The sequence below is a fragment of the Haliotis rufescens genome, unplaced genomic scaffold (genome assembly GCF_023055435.1).
Source record: "Haliotis rufescens isolate VD_foot unplaced genomic scaffold, xgHalRufe1.0.p SCAF_54, whole genome shotgun sequence".
NCBI classification, from domain to species: Eukaryota; Metazoa; Mollusca; class Gastropoda; order Lepetellida; family Haliotidae; genus Haliotis; species Haliotis rufescens.
This window is the reverse complement of record NW_025964268.1, coordinates 2,906,357-2,926,327: the sequence shown is the minus strand read 5'-3', so window position 1 is coordinate 2,926,327 and position 19,971 is coordinate 2,906,357. Positions and strand designations below refer to the sequence as shown.

Sequence of the window (19,971 nt, the reverse complement as noted above, 5' to 3'; positions counted from 1 at the left end):
ATGACCTGTTTCACCTGTAATGGTGGAATCTGATTGGTGTTCCAGGACTTTCTGATTGTGAATGCCGATGAAGGACAAGTGTTCATTGCTGTCAATCACCTGTCAAATGCAAACCTCTACCTCTCCGATGCCACTGGACAGTTCTATGTGTTGACAATTGCCAACTGTGTTTTCAAACCTCGGATAAACTGGTTTGATGTTGACATATATGAGGTGGGTTAGATTTATATATAGTGGTGATTTCGTAGTCAATTATCTTCTTGTTTTATTCCACAGTCAACAATATTCAAACAAAATTACAAGAGTGTTTGTTTGTTTGTTTGTTGTTTAACGCCACACTCAGGAGTATTACAGCTACATTAGGGCGGTCTGTAAATAATGGAGTCTAGATGAGACAGTCCAGTGACTGACATCATGAGCATCGATCTACGCAATGAGATACGATGACATGCATCAACCAAGTCAGTGAGCCTGACCACCCATTCCCATTAGTCTCTTCTTACAACAAGCATATATGCGTCTTATGACAAGCATGGGTTGCTGAAGACGAATTCTCACCCGGATCTTCACGGGTAGTAACACAACAGTGAGGACTCCATGAACCAAGGCTTGATATCATGAGCAGCATTCCATACCAGGGTTTGAAATTCACATAAATCATGATAAATCTGCTAATCTGAGACAAGTAAAATTCCTTGTGGACTACCACTTTTAGCATTAGGTACATGGCAACTCTGTAGCAGATCGTTTTTGTGAACTAGTTAAAATATCAATTAATGTCCAATGCCGCACGCCATCAGGGCACAATCAATCACTCAAGACAAAGAGCCAAACCATCTGATCCAATTTACTCACGCCGTACAAGAAGCAATAGGTTTCTGGTGACCTATGCAAAACTTTGTTCCGACTGGGTCATGTATTGCAAAATATACTGGAACAGTAGCTACTTGTGCTTGTGTTCTGTGGCAGCTTCTGGGCTATGTCATCATGGCGTGTCCTAGCAACAGCTTTCTATGGGAAATAGTGATAAAATATTGATAGGTATTTCAATGCCTGAAATATCCCTGAAGTCAATACTTGTGCCATGATCACTGAAATTGAACATCTATGAAAATATTCAATGTGTCGTGCTTATACCATTTTCATCATGACTTATGAACAAGAAACTTTAGATATTTCCACATGAGACTTCACCACCCAAAAATCATGATACTGTAAACATGAAGAAATTACAAATGTCCTCTATCGATTGAAATATTTGAACCACATCTGACATTTTAAGTATCTTGATCCAATAAGCACCACCCATCCCACTCCCTCATATGTTTTGGGAACAAAATCTCACATGTTCTTTGTTATCGATAAGGTAGCATGTCGAGAGTTCCATCCTATCTCTAACATTTTGTTTGTCTATGCATCGTCCCTTGTCAGCATCTTCTCCTCCTAAAACCACTCAACCAAAGAAGCTGAAACTTCCCCTATTTGTCCCTACCAATGATGACATCCTGATTTGTTTAAGAAGTTAAAATTCCAATTTTCTGTATGGCCACCACCGCTGCCATATTGAAAAATCTCTTTTAGCTATTACGTTACTCAGGTTTTTCATTCTTACTTACTTACTTACTTATATTGGAGATTTTACGTGCGCTTTCCGACTGCAGCGTATTTCGCACACAGGCCCGGCCAAGCCATTTAATGTGTTTCCGAAAAAGGGGAAAAAGTTGTTTGGCAATTCAAAATCGTTCCTTAATTTTACATTGTCACTCAGTGTCAATGGTATAGTCACTTTACCTGCCCCACCTCGTCAAGTTGCTTACAAAACACTGTGTAGTCCAGACATAAGCCAGCCTTATAAAAGGACTGTTATATAGACACGCCACTCCAACCTTCCTCGTGGACTACAACAACACGTACATGTATACTGTATAGTCCAGACATACGCCCGCCTTATAAAAGGACTGTTAGATAAACACGCTACTCCAACCTTCCTCGTGGACTACTACAACACGTACATGTATACTTTCATAAACACTGTGTAGTCCAGACATACGCCAGCCTTATAAAACGACTGTTAGATAAACACGCTACTCCAACCTTCCTCCTGGACTACTACCACACGTACATGTATACTTTCATAAACACTGTGTAGTCCAGACATACGCCAGCCTTATAAAAGGACTGTTAGATAAACTCGCTACTCCAACCTTCCTCGTGGACTACTACAACACGTACATGTATACTTTCATAAACACTGTGTAGTCCAGACATACGCCAGCCTTATAAAAGGACTGTTAGATAAACTCGCTACTCCAACCTTCCTCGTGGACTACTACAACACGTACATGTATACTTTCATAAACACTGTGTAGTCCAGACATACGCCAGCCTTATAAAAGGACTGTTAGATAAACTCGCTACTCCAACCTTCCTCGTGGACTACTACATCACGTACATGTATTTTCATGAACACTGACGGACACTCAGATACATTTTCATCATGCCACATTCTACTAACAACATAACACATGTAAAAGAAGTTGTCATCTCTGGTAATCTCATCAACAGGGTGTCGCAGAAATTTCCAGATGCAGTTAAGGCTGTTGTTAGCCACTCGCAATAATTTCATGACGCAAAACTTTCTAGATTTACAGCAGTTGGTCCTAAATAAGTAGCTACTCTTGTAAATGTTGGACACATGGACACATAAAACAGTGAATATGGTATGTATCTTCAATATTTTGGTTGTATTTTTCTCAATAGGTTAAAGGCATCTCCGGGACCTACATCGTCAACCAGATAGCTGATAATAATGGCTTCCGTACAAGAATCTCCTTTGACAAGGGAGGTAACTGGAATGACATTCCAACACCCAAATCAGCAAAGACCAAATGTAATGTGAGTTGTTTAAGGTTTAAGTTTGCATTAATCTGAGGTAGAATAAAAAGGGGTTTAACTCTGCATTGAAGACTGTTTGACATATATGATGAAATTAGTGTTAGACATGAAAGGTTTGTTTCTGAAATTTAAAGAAGAATGGTGTCATTTTGACATATTGTGTCAGTGATTACCTGTAAGACTCATCATGCTCATGTTCACACAATTATTACTCTTTCAATGTACTCGTGCCATTGTATCTGATTCAGCAGTTTCATCATCTCACGTAGTAGGACATGTATGAATGCAACAGCAATTCCTAAACGAAGAGGTTTCTCACTACCAGTGATGACGTATATGGGTTATGTCCCTTAGCATTGTCGGGATCTGCTGATCATGGGTTCAAATCCAAGACTCATGCCAACATTGATCCTTGGTAGACCGACACCGTGTCCTTGCTGTGGGATTTCCCCAATGCTTGCAACCTGCACCATGCTGGGCTGTTAGGCTGTGATAAAATAATTCTTCAAAGTAACTTTCAGCATAACACAGCCCCTATCATTATTTCAGTAGCACGTGTTAAACGTTTTGACACAATCAACAACTCTCTGTCTCAGACCAGCGACTGCTCCATCCACCTGATGGTCCGAGGTGTCTACGTGCTGGGCATCCTGGCTGAGGCCAAGGCGCCAGGCATCCTGATGGCTCACGGCAACATTGGCACCAAGCTTCAGGATGGGCCCATGTCCGTCTTCATCAGCCGTGATGGGGGCTGGACCTGGACACAGGTGAGTGTTTCTAGCTCTGCAACAGGCAGTGTCACATGGACAACTATTATTTCACTCAATATATCACTTATCACTTTCAGTATGAAACCATATTCTCTAAGGGATATGCCAACAACAAACTTATCTTTCTGCCATGTCTATAATTTACAACAACATGAAAATAAATGGACGTAAAATTAATATATGTGTATATGTTTCTCTGTAAGGAGTTTCAATTGACGAGTATAAGGACATCTGCAAAATGTCTGTGCTATTGTGAATGTACATGAAAATTTATGAAAGCATCATTTACCAATAACATCCAAGTACTGTACATGCGTGTTGAGATGGACTGTTTTAAAGTCTGTTCAAATCCCTGTGTTATGTATCATACTGTTCATCATATATACTTTTTTTGTATCTTTTAGATACAACCATTGTTTTCAGGGTGGGATAGTTGTAACTCTCCATAAGTTAAATTGAATTATTATTATTATTATTATTATTATTATTATTATTATATGTTCTGATTTAATTTATTTTTTACTTATCCTGCATTACTCCTTAATGCATTCACTGCAAAGAAATGACATCATACCGGCGATGGTCCTGGGCGAAGAATTAATAAACTGTTCGTAGTCCCACTTTTCACACCCCACTGCCGCTGTCCTGTGACCTCCGTGACCTTAGGTCACCTCTTCACATCACTGCCTGTCACGCTACAGCATGGACGTGTACCAGCGGAGCTCTCGTTTTGGATATATTAGACCTTCTGTTTTCGTCTACAATTCTAAAATTCATCGGCCCTTGTCATGTATTCTTTTCATATTTCTCTCAACATGTTGTGCAGTTATATATCATTTATTTAGGCGTAAATGTGTTTTTTCGCTGCCATTTTGAATTGTGTTACAATTGTTTGTCTGCCAAGGTAGTCAATTTGTTTACAATTCTCAGCAACGTTTGTATAACATATTTATGTGTTCTTAAATACTACTAGCTTTGGCGTTTCATTGAGTTGTGTATATACAAATTATTGAATACACTTTCAACTTGTTACAATATTTTGCTGATAGGATAATTAAAATCTGAAAATCTGTATCTTATGCTTGAGCCTCATCTGTGTTGTCTGGCATGCACGCATGTTTGTGCACCAAACTCTAAATGTGTTCATTGCGTAAATCTCTCTCCAATGAGTTTTACTACGAATAGAGATGTCAGATGTCACAATCTCGGTTTAGCGAGGGACATGGTTCGTTCATTACTATGCAACCATTATCTTCGACGGGTAATATGTCGGCCGTTACTGTCACTTCTGAAATGCACGCACCGCCGAAAACTTCAAATCCAGAGGATATTGTATCATAATTGACCCTAATTTTCAGTCGCCTGAGAAATCTACATCTGCTAGATCTGTGAAGACTGTGCCAGCGTCTCAAGATGCTTTGATGGGGGTAGCGCAAACCCAAGATACGTTCAAGCCAACACCATTGAGCATTGCGTCTCAGATGCCTGCGCATCACGTCAGCCCCAGGGCTATCAGCGTAAAATGTTACGCAGGCAGCGCATGATCAGCTTAGCGCTGTACCAACTTATCCAGTGCAGCAGATGCAAGCTCAGGCGTCAATGCCATTACAGAACACTAATCTGATGCATTTTTTTTGCAATCCTTGTGGCTGCAATCCATGATGCAACTGTATCCTGCTCCCACGCCTACGCCTATGTATCAGACACCTGCATCAGTTTCATCTACGGCTCAGATCTAACCATCTACTCCGGCGCCTAATGTATATAATACTCCCATTGTGCGTCATGATACAGCGCATTCATTGTTGAGTAGTACCAGAATGCATATTTAGACATTGATGTATGACTCCTATTCACCAGGCAGTTCATCTAAGCCCTCGGTCAGACGTAGTACTACACATCGGAGTAGAAGTCGTTCACCATCTAGACGCACATGTCAACATCGTTCTGATTCGTCAGAATACTCTAATGGTGAAGGGGGAGATTCCTCGGCAGAATGGAATGCTCATCTCGGTCTGTCACTAGTACCGGATTGGGTAGCGGACCACCTCATTTCAGTGCCTTCCTCGGGTAACAGGGTGGATAAAAAAGATACCATATGGTCACATCCTACGTCGATTCCGGTCGACCCTATGATGACAGATGTGATTAGATCTTTGGATGAGGACTTCTCCAGGCTGACGCTTATGCTGTCATTTTAGCCACCCAAGTTTAGAAGGAAATAAATTTCCTATCCTTGGCTTTGAGGCAACAGACCAGGCACATAGTTTGGATGAGGATATACAGAGAATGGCAGGCTTGTCAAGGCCTACTACTCTCAAGGTTCAGGATACCAGAGGTGCGTTTTTTTAAACGGAAATTTGAAGGGTATTAAAACCTTTATCAGCACTAGCATCGTCAACACGTGCGGTAGAGCAGGATCTGTCAGAGGATAACCCTAACCGACTAGATCACCTCCAAACTATAGTCGATTTTCAGCAGCGTCAGATTGTCCATATGAGAAATCACCTTAAAGCTGCATTGGCAGAAATAACTGTCACAAGGAGGCTTGATTATTTAGCCCTATCTACTTGGGACTTGGAGTTTAAGTGCATGTTGTTACGTCAACCTTGGTCTTCCACGTCTCTGTTCAAAGAACAGATTATGGACATGCACCTCAAGGTTCTTATCAATCTCGGCGTGGTACATACCACAGTAAGGGAGGTGATAAGAGGGGTAAACACTGAAATGTTGGACAGTCACAACTAGGATTTCTCGCCCCCAGTCGTCCTAATTGTTGATACCCCTGCAGGCGGGAGACTGAATCGATTTTGGAAGAACTGGAGCATCCTCAAGGACGATTAAGTTCTCAACGTTCTACGTCACGGTTACCAACTAGACGTGGAGGTACTTCCACCGTTGACCATGGCTCTTCTCCCTTGGAATTATCCAAGAAAACAACGTCTGCTATTAAAGGCCAACATAGTCATGTTGTTGGAGAAGAGAGCCGTAGAGATTATACACACTCCAGCGTTAACACCGGGTTGTTTTTCTCTCACATCTACCTGGTACCCAAGAAGGGCTCAAGGCCTGCAAGGCCAGACAGCCTCAGGGCTATGGTCAGGCGCTAATCGAAAGTGGCACATAAACAACTTGGAGTTGGAAGCCTTAATTCTGTCCATATCTCATTGGCAGAATCAACTACAGTCAGCCCAACTCGCAATATCCACAGACAACAGCACTGGTGTGGGGTCTGTGCAATCAGGGAACAACACACTCCCACTCTCTACTTCAACACATTCAGATTTTTCCATCTATTGGATCGCCTGCAACTACAGTTCATAGTTCAGCACATCCCATGATGTCGCAACATTCTGGCTGATGCTTTATCGCATCCAGACAGGGTGGCCTCCACCGAGTGGAAACTTCACACAGAAGCATTCAAGTTACTGCTTCAGAAGTTTGGGCAACCAAACATCGACCTGTGTGAAACTGTCCAAAATTACCAGCTCAGGATGTATGTCTCCCCGTTACCACATCCGCAAGCTTGGGTGGTGGACACGTTCAGCATTCCTAGGGAAGGGCTAAAAGCGTATGCTTTTCCGCCACAAGTTTTACTTCCAAGGGTAATACAAAAGTTTGAAACTTGAAACAGGGCAAAAAGTCAAGACCCTACAACTGTGTCACCTCAGTTCTTAGCCAAAGACTCTTGAAAGGTGGCACCATTACTACGTATTTGGTTGCCCTTAACTCAGTGTTGGCCGTTCCGGAAAAATCACAAGACTACTCAGAACCAGCATAAAAAGCGTTCGATTCTTTGATCAGTCTTGATCTGCAGGATGCATATCTGCATACACCGATCCATCCCAACGACCACAGGTTCCTCAGGTTCCAGTTCAATAGGGCTCACTACCAGTGGGGAGTGCTCCCATTTGGCATTTCAGTGGCCTCCTTGGCTATTTAACACAAATAATGAACTCACCCTATACAGAGCCGTTTCAATTTTCGGTGCAGTCGATCAGATTTCGCCAGTGGAAGAATATTAGACAATCGATTGTCTACAAGGCTCTATATTCTACTAACTAAAGATTTAGCTGATGAGCTATTTGTCTTTATTACTAAGATGTATAGGGAGCTACTCTTTAATTCCTATGTTCATTTGTTTTCACATTGAAATAACCCGACCATAAGGGTGTTTGTCTGAACTTTTCCGCTTCACTGGTGTATCGATCAATTGGTGACCTTTCCATTAGGGTGTGAATTATTGAGGTTTCTGTATTTTGAGGGTTTCCCAACTCCAAGCTGTCCGATACAGATGCATTAAGGAGTGATGCAGGATAATTAAATAATTTAGTAAAATCTAAATATTTTTTACGTTTCAATACTTATCTTGCATTACTACGTTTAAGGCCCACCCGTCGCAGACTTGCCTCCCCACTTTAGCTTCAGAAACCTCAAAAGTATGTCTTTCTTAAGCTAAGGGCGACAGGCAGTAATGTGAAGAGGTGACCTAAGGTCACAGAGGTCACAGGACAGCGGCGATGGGGTGTGAAAAGTGGGACTACGAGCAGTTTATTAATTTTTCGCCCAGGACCATCACCAGTAAGCTGTCCCGTTTCTTTGTCGCAAGGTAAGCAGTGAATGCATTAAGGAGTAATGCAGGATAAGTATACAAATGTAAAAAATATTTAGATTTTACTAATTTCTTCCAAATTTTTTACATTTTTTTTCTTAATTTTATAGAATTTGCATTGACTTGTGAAAAAATTCAGGCAAATGTGTATAATTTCCATTTACATCTTTAAGAAAATAAGAACAGTTGTACATTAAAAACACACACCGTGCAATGCCAGTTAGAGCCATCTCCTTTTTGATCCAGACTTCGCTGGCTGCAGGTCGGTACAAGTTCAACATCCTGGACCAGGGCAGTGTCCTGACGGCCATAGAGGATGCCTCCATCAACCTGACTGACTCCGTGCAGTAAGTCAAGGAGTTACATGTGTCCATAGCATTTTTCCACCAGTTTTATGCAATATCTGCATCTGTCATGTCATGTCGCCATGGAAACTTGTCAAAACACATTCTCAAACCCCCATGCTTATGAGGGAGGTAAGAGAATCATGTATTGCGTGGTCAAAATGGCTACTGTGGAGTTCCAGTTATAGTATTTAATGGAAGGACTAGCATGTACCATGGATGATTGTTGTCATAATTATTTGTGCCATTGTTATTCAACCACTGGGTTTTTGGCAATGACTTCATTACTGAGTCATCTGAAGTATTACTGAACATCACTGTAACGTTGCTGAACATGGTGTAAAGTCTCATTCATTGGTTGCAGCTACTCTCTTGATGAAGGCAAGACCTGGCAAACTGAGAAGTTCTTGTCATCGAAGCAGATCCGTGTGGACGGGGTCCTCAACGAGCCGGGCATCACCTCCCTCATTGCAAGGTAGGGAGAGATTGGAATCATTATTGAGTATTTCCAAAGTTCATGGTCCAATTGTACTCACTTCAACTGGTGCACACTTTGTATACAATTATCCTTTCCATACTGATGTAATAAATGTTTCCCATAATTACATCGCAGTGCTGACAATAATCACAGACATAGAAAGCTTAGGATGTTCCAACATATTCTAACAAAGGCTAACATATTCAATGTTCAAATTATATTTATTATCAAATGTACATGTGATTCATTGATTGATTGGTTGGTTGCTTGCTTGGTTGGTTGCTTGGTTGCTTGGTTGCTTGGTTGCTTGGTTGACAATACCATCGCCATCTCTCTTATCATTAACTTAGCACACAATTTATCCAGTTCATGAGAGCAGAGTACTGTTGTGGCACCAGTTTTGCAATTGTTACAGCATTTGTGTTGCTATTTTAACGGGGGTATGGTTTTCAGTTTTTGTTGTTGCTATGGTTACCGTTTTTCTGTTGCTATGATCACAGTGTATACGGCCATGAGAACAAAGGCAGCATCTGGACAGTGGTCAAGCTCAACTTCTCTTCTGTGCTGACACAAAAATGTGTTCAGGATAACTACACAAGCTGGAGCCCTGCTGACCAGGTAAGAAATGATGATGATGATGATGATGATGATGATGATGATGATGGAATATTGGCATAGCATTGATGGCTTACAGGCTCATATCACATGCCATCCTGTGGGTTGTGAGCCTATAACAACCAACAGGATGGCACGTGATGTGAGCCTATAACAACCAACAGGATGGCACGTGATGTGAGCCTGTAACAACCAACAGGATGGCAAGTGATATGAGCCTATAACAACCAACAGGATGACACATGATATGAGCCTATAACAACCCACAGGGTGGCACGTGATGTGAGCCTGTAACAACCCACAGGATGGCATGTGATATGAGCCTATAACAACCAACAGGATGGCACGTGATGTGCTCGTATAATAACCAACAGAATTGCACATGATGTGTGCATATAACAACCAACAGGATGGCACGTGATGTGAGCCTATAACAACCAACAGGATGGCATGTGATGTGAGCCTATGACAACCCACAGGATGGCATGTGATGTGAGCCTATAACAACCCACAGGATGGCATGTGATGTGAGCCTATAACAACCAACAGGATGGCACATGATGTGAGCCTATAACAACCAACAGGATGGCATGTGATATGAGCCTATAACAACCCACAGGATGGCATGTGATGTGAGCCTATAACAACCAACAGGATGGCACATGATGTGAGCCTAAAACAACCCACAGGATGGCATGTGATGTGAGCCTATAACAACCAACAGGATGGCACATGATGTGAGCCTATAACAACCAACAGGATGGCACATGATGTGAGTCTATAACAACCAACTGGATGGCACATGTCGTGAGCCTTTAACAACCAACAGGATGGCATGTGTCATTAGAAGGGTAACGCTATTTTTCAGGGCATTATCATTTGCAGAAGCCTGAGGTTTTCTATTAACTGCCCGACGAAGGAGGGCAGTTGAAAAGACCGAAGGCTTCTGCAAATGATAATGCCCTGAAAAAGAGCGTTATCGTTATTATAGCTAAAATGGATGGAATTTGTTATCAAATAAAAAGAAACAACAACATCGGTTTTGAAACACTTACTGCAATCAACACGAATCTCACTGACCACATTTTACAAATATGGAAATGTCATAGAACAAACCAGATGACGTCACTATAATACGTGACGTCATTTTCTCTACCCTATGACGTCACCTAACAACGGGCTTGATAATGGCCTGTCGTCAAGCAATATGAGGGCATTATCAAGTTACAGTGGCCCGCTCATTTCTGATAACGTGCGGGCGGTTTAATGATAATTCTATCCATTTTGGCTATATGAGCCTTTAACAACCAACAGGATGGCATGTGATGCGTGCATATAACAACCAACAGAATGGCATGTGTCATGAGCCTTTAACAACCAACAGGATGGCACATGATGTGAGCCTATAACAACCAACAGGATGGCCTATGATGTGAGCCTATAACAAACAGCCGAATGGCATGGGACATGAGCCTAGAACAACCAACCGTAACTCACGTGATGTGAGCCTATAACATACTTGTTGTTACCCTGTCTGGCACTTGGTATTAAGGGGCAAGGACTGGTCGGCTCTGAGTCAGTATTCTGTGTATGAGTGGGTATGAGTATCCATGTTAAGCTGTGGCATGGTATTTCAGTGGGCTAGCACTATACAATCAGCATTAGTCTGGACTGGTATAAGCAGCCACAAAAACATGTGCATGCACTACGCTATATAAGTGCAATAATCCTAGAAGCGACATTAAACCCATATCACCACACCTCTCCTCCTATTTTTTGCAGTGTAGTTCCTCCAATGGCCCAATAAATCTCTGGCTTTGAATAACGATATAACACCTATGAGATAAGATGGATTATTGCTTACAACAGCTCCATCTTGAACAACAGACACAACAACAGCTTGCACATGCACTACAGGCTGAGTGAGCTAATATTCGATGGTCTGTACTCTCATTTCATCTATAGACCAGGGCCAGACGCTACTGATAGACACACAAAATAGTCACTTGTCATTTGACAGTAATAATGTCATGGAATTTGTGACCAGTGTTTGACAGCAGTCAGTGACAATACAAACCTAGTGAGACTGAGACTGAGTGTTTTTCATGAGGTACTCATTTGCCAACTGTAAAAAGAGTAGTGTATTATTATTTTATTCTCAGCAGTTTTTCAGTGCTGCTTACATTTTTTTTAAAGGTTTAGAACGATAGTTTGCTTTAGTCAGTAAAACCATCAGGATCGTGTGCAACGGATTGTCAATTCCGTGGTAGCAGGTACTTGGTTCTATTCATTGGGACATAGTTGTGGCACAAGTGACTGTTGACGATATCACTCATTCTCTTTCAGATTAAATCCTCCTTGGGGCACTTATTGCATTTTCCTTGCTCAAGAAAATCTACATGACATAGTTGTGACCATTTTCCTGAATAAAAAATGTTACCACACAAAAAACTTCGTTTTTGTATGATATACGACCACCATTACGGGGCCTCACCCCCCACGGCGACTCACGCCAGGGGGAGCAACTCTCACCCAAATCACTTTCCTTATGTCATCTGTAAGAGACAGACGTGCTGATTTTTCACACAAGACAAAATAAGAGAATCTATCGTTCGACGAGAACCATGGCTGACCAAACTGTATGTATGGTACATTTCTTTCATTGCAAAGGCATAATACCTCGCATTGTAAAGTTATAGAGTTGTAATTATACGCCATGTGCACGGTACCTTTGAATTCAAAAGGCCGTAATGGCGTCCATATTGTAGTTCCACGGGCTGATAAATGTAACACCAAGGCCATTAGAAACGGCTTGGGGTTTTGTTATATCATACAGCATTGGTCTACAATTTTTTCCTTTACAAAAACCCAAGGTGGTGTGTTAATTTATAAACTACACTTACCTTTTTTACGGGTTTTACACCTTAGCGCGTAACACGCCCCTTTGGTGTTACAATTATACTACGACATTGGCTATTAGTATCGTGTAACAAATCGCATTCTACATTACGCCTTTGCTTCTAGTTTCACAATTTATGCACGTACCTTTCCGATCTTTATATCGCACTGATACACTTTAATACCCGCCCACCTCAGAAATTACGTTTTTTTTTACAAAGACTTTCAAACTGTGGAACTGCACAAACGCTGCCTAAAATGTCTGGCGGAGGACATTGCCTTTACCCCCCGGGCCCCAAAAAAGAGACAAGTTGACTTGCTCCACTTTAAAGAGGTCTATTAAAGGCGGGGGTAGATATCAGATCTGCTAAGACCTCGGCCGAGGCAGACCACTTGGTCTCAGGGACAATCCGAGACCGGGCTTCGGCTCCAGCTCGAGGTCGCTCCCCAGCGGAGGGATGGCGGGCGCCGGCCCGTGCACTACTGACGCACAATTTTCCCTTGCGGAGCCAGACGCCTCTTCCAAGGCCAAGGCTTCCACTAGTGAATACCTAGCCCAGAGCCAGGTGGGTTCCCTTGGTCTCGGGGACGATCCGATACCGAGCTTCGGCTCCGGCTCGAGGTCGCTCCCTAGCAGAGGGATGGCGGGCGCCGGCCCGTGCACTACCGACCCACAAGTGGATACCTAGCCCGGAGCCAGGTGGGTTCCCTTGAACCCCCGGCACCTCGGCACCGGGACTCGGCTTCGGGCCGGGTGCAGAGGCACATGCGGGACAGGATTGTCCAGGTACTACCTCAGGTGGCTGCGCCCATGCCAGAGTCAGAGACCCCCAACTTGACTACGGTCAAGCAGGGCTGGCGGTTGCCCCCCTTTCCCGCGTGGGGTGCGGAGTTGAAGGCTGCTTACATATGCTTCGAGGAGCAATATCATAATGCATGCCAACAGCTCCGTGTGTCCGTACACTCTGCGTATCTGTGGGCTGTACAGAGGGAGTTAACGGGAGAGGGGCCGGCCAACTCTTCGGAGTTGGCCGCGCAACTAACGGAAGTTCAGTCATCTTGCGCGGGACGCTATTTCGTAGCTGTGCCTTGCAGATGATGTGCGCTGTTATGTGCAGGCTGTAGATGTCGGTATCTAAACTCGACTTCCACACGCCAAGACCTACTTGCTTTGCCGTATAAGATGAGTGCCACCCTCTTCCCTGGGGCTCAGCAGGTGGTCCGAGAGGCCGCTCAATTGTATACTTCCATCAAAGACTCTAAGGCCTTGTTGGAGGTACCAAGTGTTAAAACCGCGTAAGCGGGCCTCTCCACTTGACCCCTCCTACGCTGACGCACCAGGTCAGAAGTCCACACCTGCTTGGAAGCAGACGCTTCCTTCAGGTAAGGATGCCAGGAGGAGCAAGAGAGGCAGGGGCCTGGGCAAGGCAGCTGGTCGAGGCCAGCAGCTTTTTCGCGGGGCCGGGAACCCATCGGGTTACCATTAGCGCCTGAAGAGCCCCGGGTGGACCCACAGTCGCAAGTTATCGAACTGCCAACAGCCGGGGCTCACTGCCTCAAGCCGGATGTCCCCGTAGGCGGCCGACTGGCTCTATTCCTGAAGGAATGGGAGACAGTTACATCCCAATCCCGGGACCCTGTCCACTATAAGGGATGGCCACTTGCCTCGGTGGAAACATCATCCGCCCCCCTTCTCCGGGATAAAGCCCACTCCGGTGCCTGCTACCCGAGAGAAGGCGGAATTCCTCCGTGCCGAGGTCGACGCACTTCTTATGAAAGCTGCGATCGAACCGGGTCCCGAGGGACAGGAAAGCGAGGGCTTCTACTCGACTTATTCCCTAGTCACCAAACAGTGATCTCAGCTGTAGAGACAGGAGAATGGCTAACGTCAATAGACCTAAAATACGCCTATCTATACGTACCCATACACCCCGAGTTCAAGAAATACCTGTGGTTTTCTTTCGACGGGAGGTGTTATCAGTTCAGGGTTCGGGATCTCCACGGCCCCGAGGGTGTTCACCAAGCTGATGTTGATTCCTGCTCAAGTGGCCAGTTCGAAAGGTCGGTTCTGCCATCCGTACCTCGTCGACTGGTTACTAAGAACTCTATCGCAATCCCTGAGTCAGATAGCTACACAAGATGTGACAGACATTCTGATCACTCTAGGGTGGAAAGTCAATCTCAAGAAGTCAAATCTGAGCCCTACTCAGAATCTAGTCTTCCTAGGGGCGAATTTCAATATGGTGAGAGGACATGTATCTCTGTCACAAGATATCAAGTTACTGGGCAACATGGCGGCGACAGTGGATGTGGTCTGGCGGGCGCGCTTGAGAATGAGTCCCATTCAACAAGCAATCCGTCGACTTTGGGCGAACTGGGAAGATCTCGAGACTGTGCTTGAGACTCCGTAGTGGCTCATTACACACCTTCAGTGGTGGACCGAGGTCGGGAATCTGTCCCGGGGGCTCCCCCTCGACACTCCCGTTCCGTCTCTCACAGTTCAAACAGACGCGTCACTCTCCGGCTAGGGAGGCGTTCTGAATGATCACACTGCCTCGGGAATATGGGACTCCCAGCAGGAGATCAAACTGCATGAACTGAGAGCTAAGAGCAATGTGCTAGAACTGAGAGCGGTCAGGTTGGTGTTCCAACGCTTCCCGGATTTGCTTCTTGGCCAAGTGGTTTGTCTAGAGATGGACAACCAAACGGCGATGACTTACATCCGGAAGCAGGGGGGAACGGCGTCTCCATCGCTTCCCCAAGAGACGTGGCAGTTCCTACTATGGTGCGACTCTCACGATATCAGGGTGCTACCAGTTTATCTCCCGGGGGTGGACAACGTCCGTGCGGACGCTCTGTCTTGCCGGATCCACGCTCCTCACGAGTGGAGGCTCGACCCGGGGATATTCGGGATTTTCTCCCTGATATACAGGTCGTTACAGGTGGATCTGTTTGCGTCTGGAGTGAATCACCAGACACCAACGTTCTGCTCCCGAGTCCCCGACCCGAGGTCGGTGGCACTGGACGCCTTCCAGCTAGATTGGACGGACAGAGTTCTGTGGGCATTCCCCCCAGTACCTCTGATTTCCAAGGTCCTGTCTCAGCTAGGCACTCAGCCTGCGCGACTACTTGCGCTCCTGGCACCTCTTTAGTCAGCGCAGAGTTGGTTTCCAGTAATACTCAGGTTTCTGGCTCAGCCTCCTGTTATATTACCTTTACGACCGGACCTCCTATCCCAGAACGGGGCCCTCCACCCGAATCCCAGGATTCAGTGGGTGGCTTGGCCACTGTCAGGAATCGCCTCCACAAGAGCGGTATGCCTGCACTAGTTGCAGACACAATACTGGCTTCGCGGAGGGATTCGACAAACGTTCAGTACGAGGATAGATAGACCTGCTATGCGACACCCATTAGTGCAGCGCTTTTTAGCAGGTGTGGACAGGATCCGACCGCCGGACTTGGGACTTGTCAATCGTTCTTGATTGGCTGTCCGGTCCTTCCTTTCGGGATCTGTCGTCTCTCTCTCTTCAGCTGTTGAGCTGGAAGACGGCGTTCCTTGTGGCGGTAACGTCCGGCAGACGGGTAGGCGACATTCGTGTTATGTCAGCCGATCCCAAAATAACTGTCTTCAACCGGGACAGAGTCAGTTTTCGACTACCGGACTCTTACCCCCCTAAGGTCGCACACGCCTTCCACGTGAACGGCTCCTATTGAGCTACCTGCTCTTTCACAGCCTTCCTCGTCGGGGACCACTGCAAGACATGCTCATGTCTTGGATGTCCGCAGGACCCTCAAGGCCTATATCAGCAGAACTATGGGTATCCGTAAGGATAACCAACTAATTTGCTGTTACGGCGGTAGGAAGGCTGGCTCACCTGCGAGCAAACAATCAATCTCGAGGTGGATAGTTTCAACCATTCGTACAGCGTATACGCTTACAGGTAGGGACCCCCCCTACCAGGTTGAAGGCTCATTCGGTTAGAGCAGTGGCTACGTCACAAGCGTATGCTGCAGCTCTGCCTATTGAGGAGATCTGCTCCGCGGCTATTTGGAGCCAGCCGGAGCACGTTCATCAAACATTACCAACTCGACAAACACTCAAGCGAGCATGCTCAGTTTGGTCAGTCAGTTCTCCGAACTGGGCAATGTTCTAATCTCTAGCCGATTGAGCATTCGAGATTTTAGACAGTCCTCCGGTTATACTGCTCAGTAATGGTCCGGATTTTATCTTCTGCGGTTGATAAATATCAGTCCTTACTACTCGATAATACTTGTATTTTGCACACACACTCCTTCGATCCTCGGGGACCCTCTGGCCTAGCTCAGCGCGGGTTATAGTCTCTCGTGATCTACGCCCCTATATCACTTGTTCAAAAAAGTGTTGGGGGGTGGGGGGTGTTTCAAGTTCTCAACTTATGACAAGCCGCAAAAACAGGCTTGATCATAATATATGGTTGACCACGCCCTGTCACTAGCCCCCGCCTTTCGACAGTGGTGCCTCACGATAAGGTTGGTTCCATTTATTGAACTCTATATTTTATTCTGTTGAATAATCAAATACGATGTATTTATTTACGCCTGTTGCTAAGGGATGCCACTTCCTAGATTATCTTTGGGAGTCTGTCTTGATTCAATAAGTGCCCCAAGGAGGATTTAATCTGAAAGAGAATTTTACAAACCTGTAGAGGTTATGAATTCTCTGATGAAATCCTCCTTGGGGCACAGCCACCCACCTCCCCACATTCCGTCAGCATTTGACATATGGAAAGTGATTTGGGTGAGAGTTGCTCCCCCTGGCGTGAGGCGCCGTGGGGGGTGAGGCCCCGTAAGGGTGGTCGTATATCATACAAAAACGAAGTTTTTTGTGTGGTAACATTTTTTATTGTCATGTAGATTTTCTTGAGCAAGGAAAATGCAATAAGTGCCCCAAGGAGGATTTCATCAGAGAATTCATAACCTCTACAGGTTTGTAAAAACTTTTTACCAAAAATACCTTTGTTTGACAGATGGAAAAACAACATTGCATCTTGGGACGGAAAATTGTCTATGAGCGAAGGAAGCAAGATTCACTGTGTTACAATGGGGATGATTACAGAAGACCTACAAGCACTAAAACTTGTCAGTGTGAAAAGGAAGACTTCGAATGGTGGGTACACGACAGGATCTTTCTCTTCTGTGAAAATGAATAATAGCAAATGCCAAGTATCGGTAAGACACATTTAAATGAGGTCAGGTCAAATGTTGAGGATCGAAAAGACTTCAAGATTTGTTACTCAAAGTAGTATGATCTGTTAAACGAAAATATGCAATATTTTCACTAAAATAGGCATGTCTGCTGTTACTCTCCTAGCATTATTCATTGTGTTAAGTAGAAGTGTTTGTCTTTCATGATAAGATTAGACTATGCGAGCATTCACAGTGCAGCTTGAATATAAAACCTTGTTGGCATGTATAGTGTATATATCAACTGTATGCTGTTTATTGTGGTGTCGTCTTTATTTTTTAGCTTTGTTTGTGTTGTTTCTTGTTTAACGATTCATGCAGCTATATTGGAGTTATGTGTCAGTGGTCTGTAAATAATCAAGTCTAAACCAGATGATCCAGTGATTGACATCATGAGCATCAATCTATGCAATTGGGATGCAATGACATGCTTCAGCCAAGTCAGCTTGTCTGATCTCCTTATGACAAGCATTCATTTAGGAAGTGATATTTGAGAAAGACTAGCCTATGTAAACTGAACAGATTTAGATCATGTGGGCAGGCTGGGTGAGCGACGTGGTTGAATTGTTTTTCATCATACCGGACAGCATGGGATGTTGCTCACAATATCAACCAGTGGTAACGATTTGTCTGGTCCAGACTTGATTATTTAGTATATTATTCATATAGCGGAATATTGCTGAGTGTGGTGTTAAGTTAGCATCGAATGTGGCATCGCCAGTTCTCAACCATAAAGCAATGATCTGTAGCAGTAGTGAGAATTTGCCACAAATAAGAGCCATAAGTCCACTGTATCACATAGTGCTGCTTGTGAAATCTGTATTGATATAGAGTGGTCATTTTTATATTTTTTTTATTTATTTATTTTTATTTATTTTTTTATTTTACCTTTCTTGATTGTTGCTTTACATGAGTCTGGTATATTGAAAGTTAAATATCTATAGTCTTATGTTGTACCTTTTGTCAGATTTTAGTAGTAGTAAGGGTAGTTTGGTATACAAGTATACAACGCCTCTTTTCATTGTCATACTTATTTTGTTATTAACAGAAGTATGTTTTTACAAATTTGTATGTCCAGAATTTTAGTTCTTACCAAAAAAAATAAAAAATTCAATAGGAAAGCCATCAATACCAGAGCTTGTATTATTTTTCATGTCTTAAACTGCAAATGAAATTTAATCAAGCTCAATTTCTCTTTCTAATAAATTATCATTTGGTTCTCTAATTTTGGAATCTCTAAATTTGGTAGTTTTACTTAATTTGTCGTACCTGCCATCAGATGTATAAAATTGTTTATCAAAGTTTTTTAACTTATCCAATACACAATGAAATCTGTTATAACCATATCATCTTCACTTATAACTTTATTTATTATTTCACTGACATACAGTAAACTACGGTTATAACGAACTCAAAGGGACCACTAATTGTAGTTCATTATAGGCCTATATACACACATATATACAGCAAATGGCCAGGGCCAAAAGACCACTTTGTTATGTCTGTCAGTTCGTTATAAGTGTGTTCGTTGTAAACATAGTTTACTGTAATTTCTATTTTCCAAGTGGCAGAAATAACTTGTTGGCTTTTCTCCTTCCCCATACCACTGCATTCTATTTCTAGTTTGTATTTCTCTTGTTTCATCTTCTTTCCTATTTGTTCCATTGCTGATGTGTATTTTGATAATTCTCATAGATGTTTTTCATCCATTTGTTGAAAATTTCGCCATATGTTATCTTCTAAATCATTTATCTTACTTTCTAATTCTTTTGTTTTATTTATTTTGGTTCTTTTATTGAACGAAGCGTCAGTATCCTGTTTACTTTATTTCCTTTCTTATTTCCGGACATTTTCTCAGGATTTCACTTGATTGCGGTCATTGTGGTCATTGATAGGATTATTTTGAACACCATAGTTTTTATATTTTTGTTTGTTAAGAGTCAAGTTAAATTTGACATCATGTAATACTATGATGATACTATCCTACTCAACATTTGCTAAGGACCAAAATAGCCCTCCTTTGTCAAAGGTTTGGTCCTTAGCAAATGTTGAGTAGCATCAGTGTATAAAATTCCCTAAAATTTCAGTCAGACACCCAGACTGGCAACTTTGCAAAGTTACCAGACCAGATGAAAT

The 19,971-nt window shown here is 43.5% G+C and overlaps 1 protein-coding gene across 2 annotated transcripts in view; it reads left to right on the top strand.

The window, feature by feature from the left end:
* Window positions 1-19,971, top strand: part of LOC124111712 (VPS10 domain-containing receptor SorCS1-like) — a 60,466-nt gene that overhangs the window by 12,158 nt on the left and 28,337 nt on the right. For both annotated transcript variants that reach the window (XM_048385141.1, XM_048385140.1), the window contains exons 9-15: window positions 46-213; window positions 2,761-2,895; window positions 3,492-3,662; window positions 8,524-8,624; window positions 8,986-9,096; window positions 9,600-9,717; window positions 17,619-17,758. In XM_048385141.1, coding sequence (XP_048241098.1) covers window positions 46-213; window positions 2,761-2,895; window positions 3,492-3,662; window positions 8,524-8,624; window positions 8,986-9,096; window positions 9,600-9,717; window positions 17,619-17,758 — 944 coding nt within the window. The remainder of the gene's footprint in view (window positions 1-45; window positions 214-2,760; window positions 2,896-3,491; window positions 3,663-8,523; window positions 8,625-8,985; window positions 9,097-9,599; window positions 9,718-17,618; window positions 17,759-19,971) is intronic.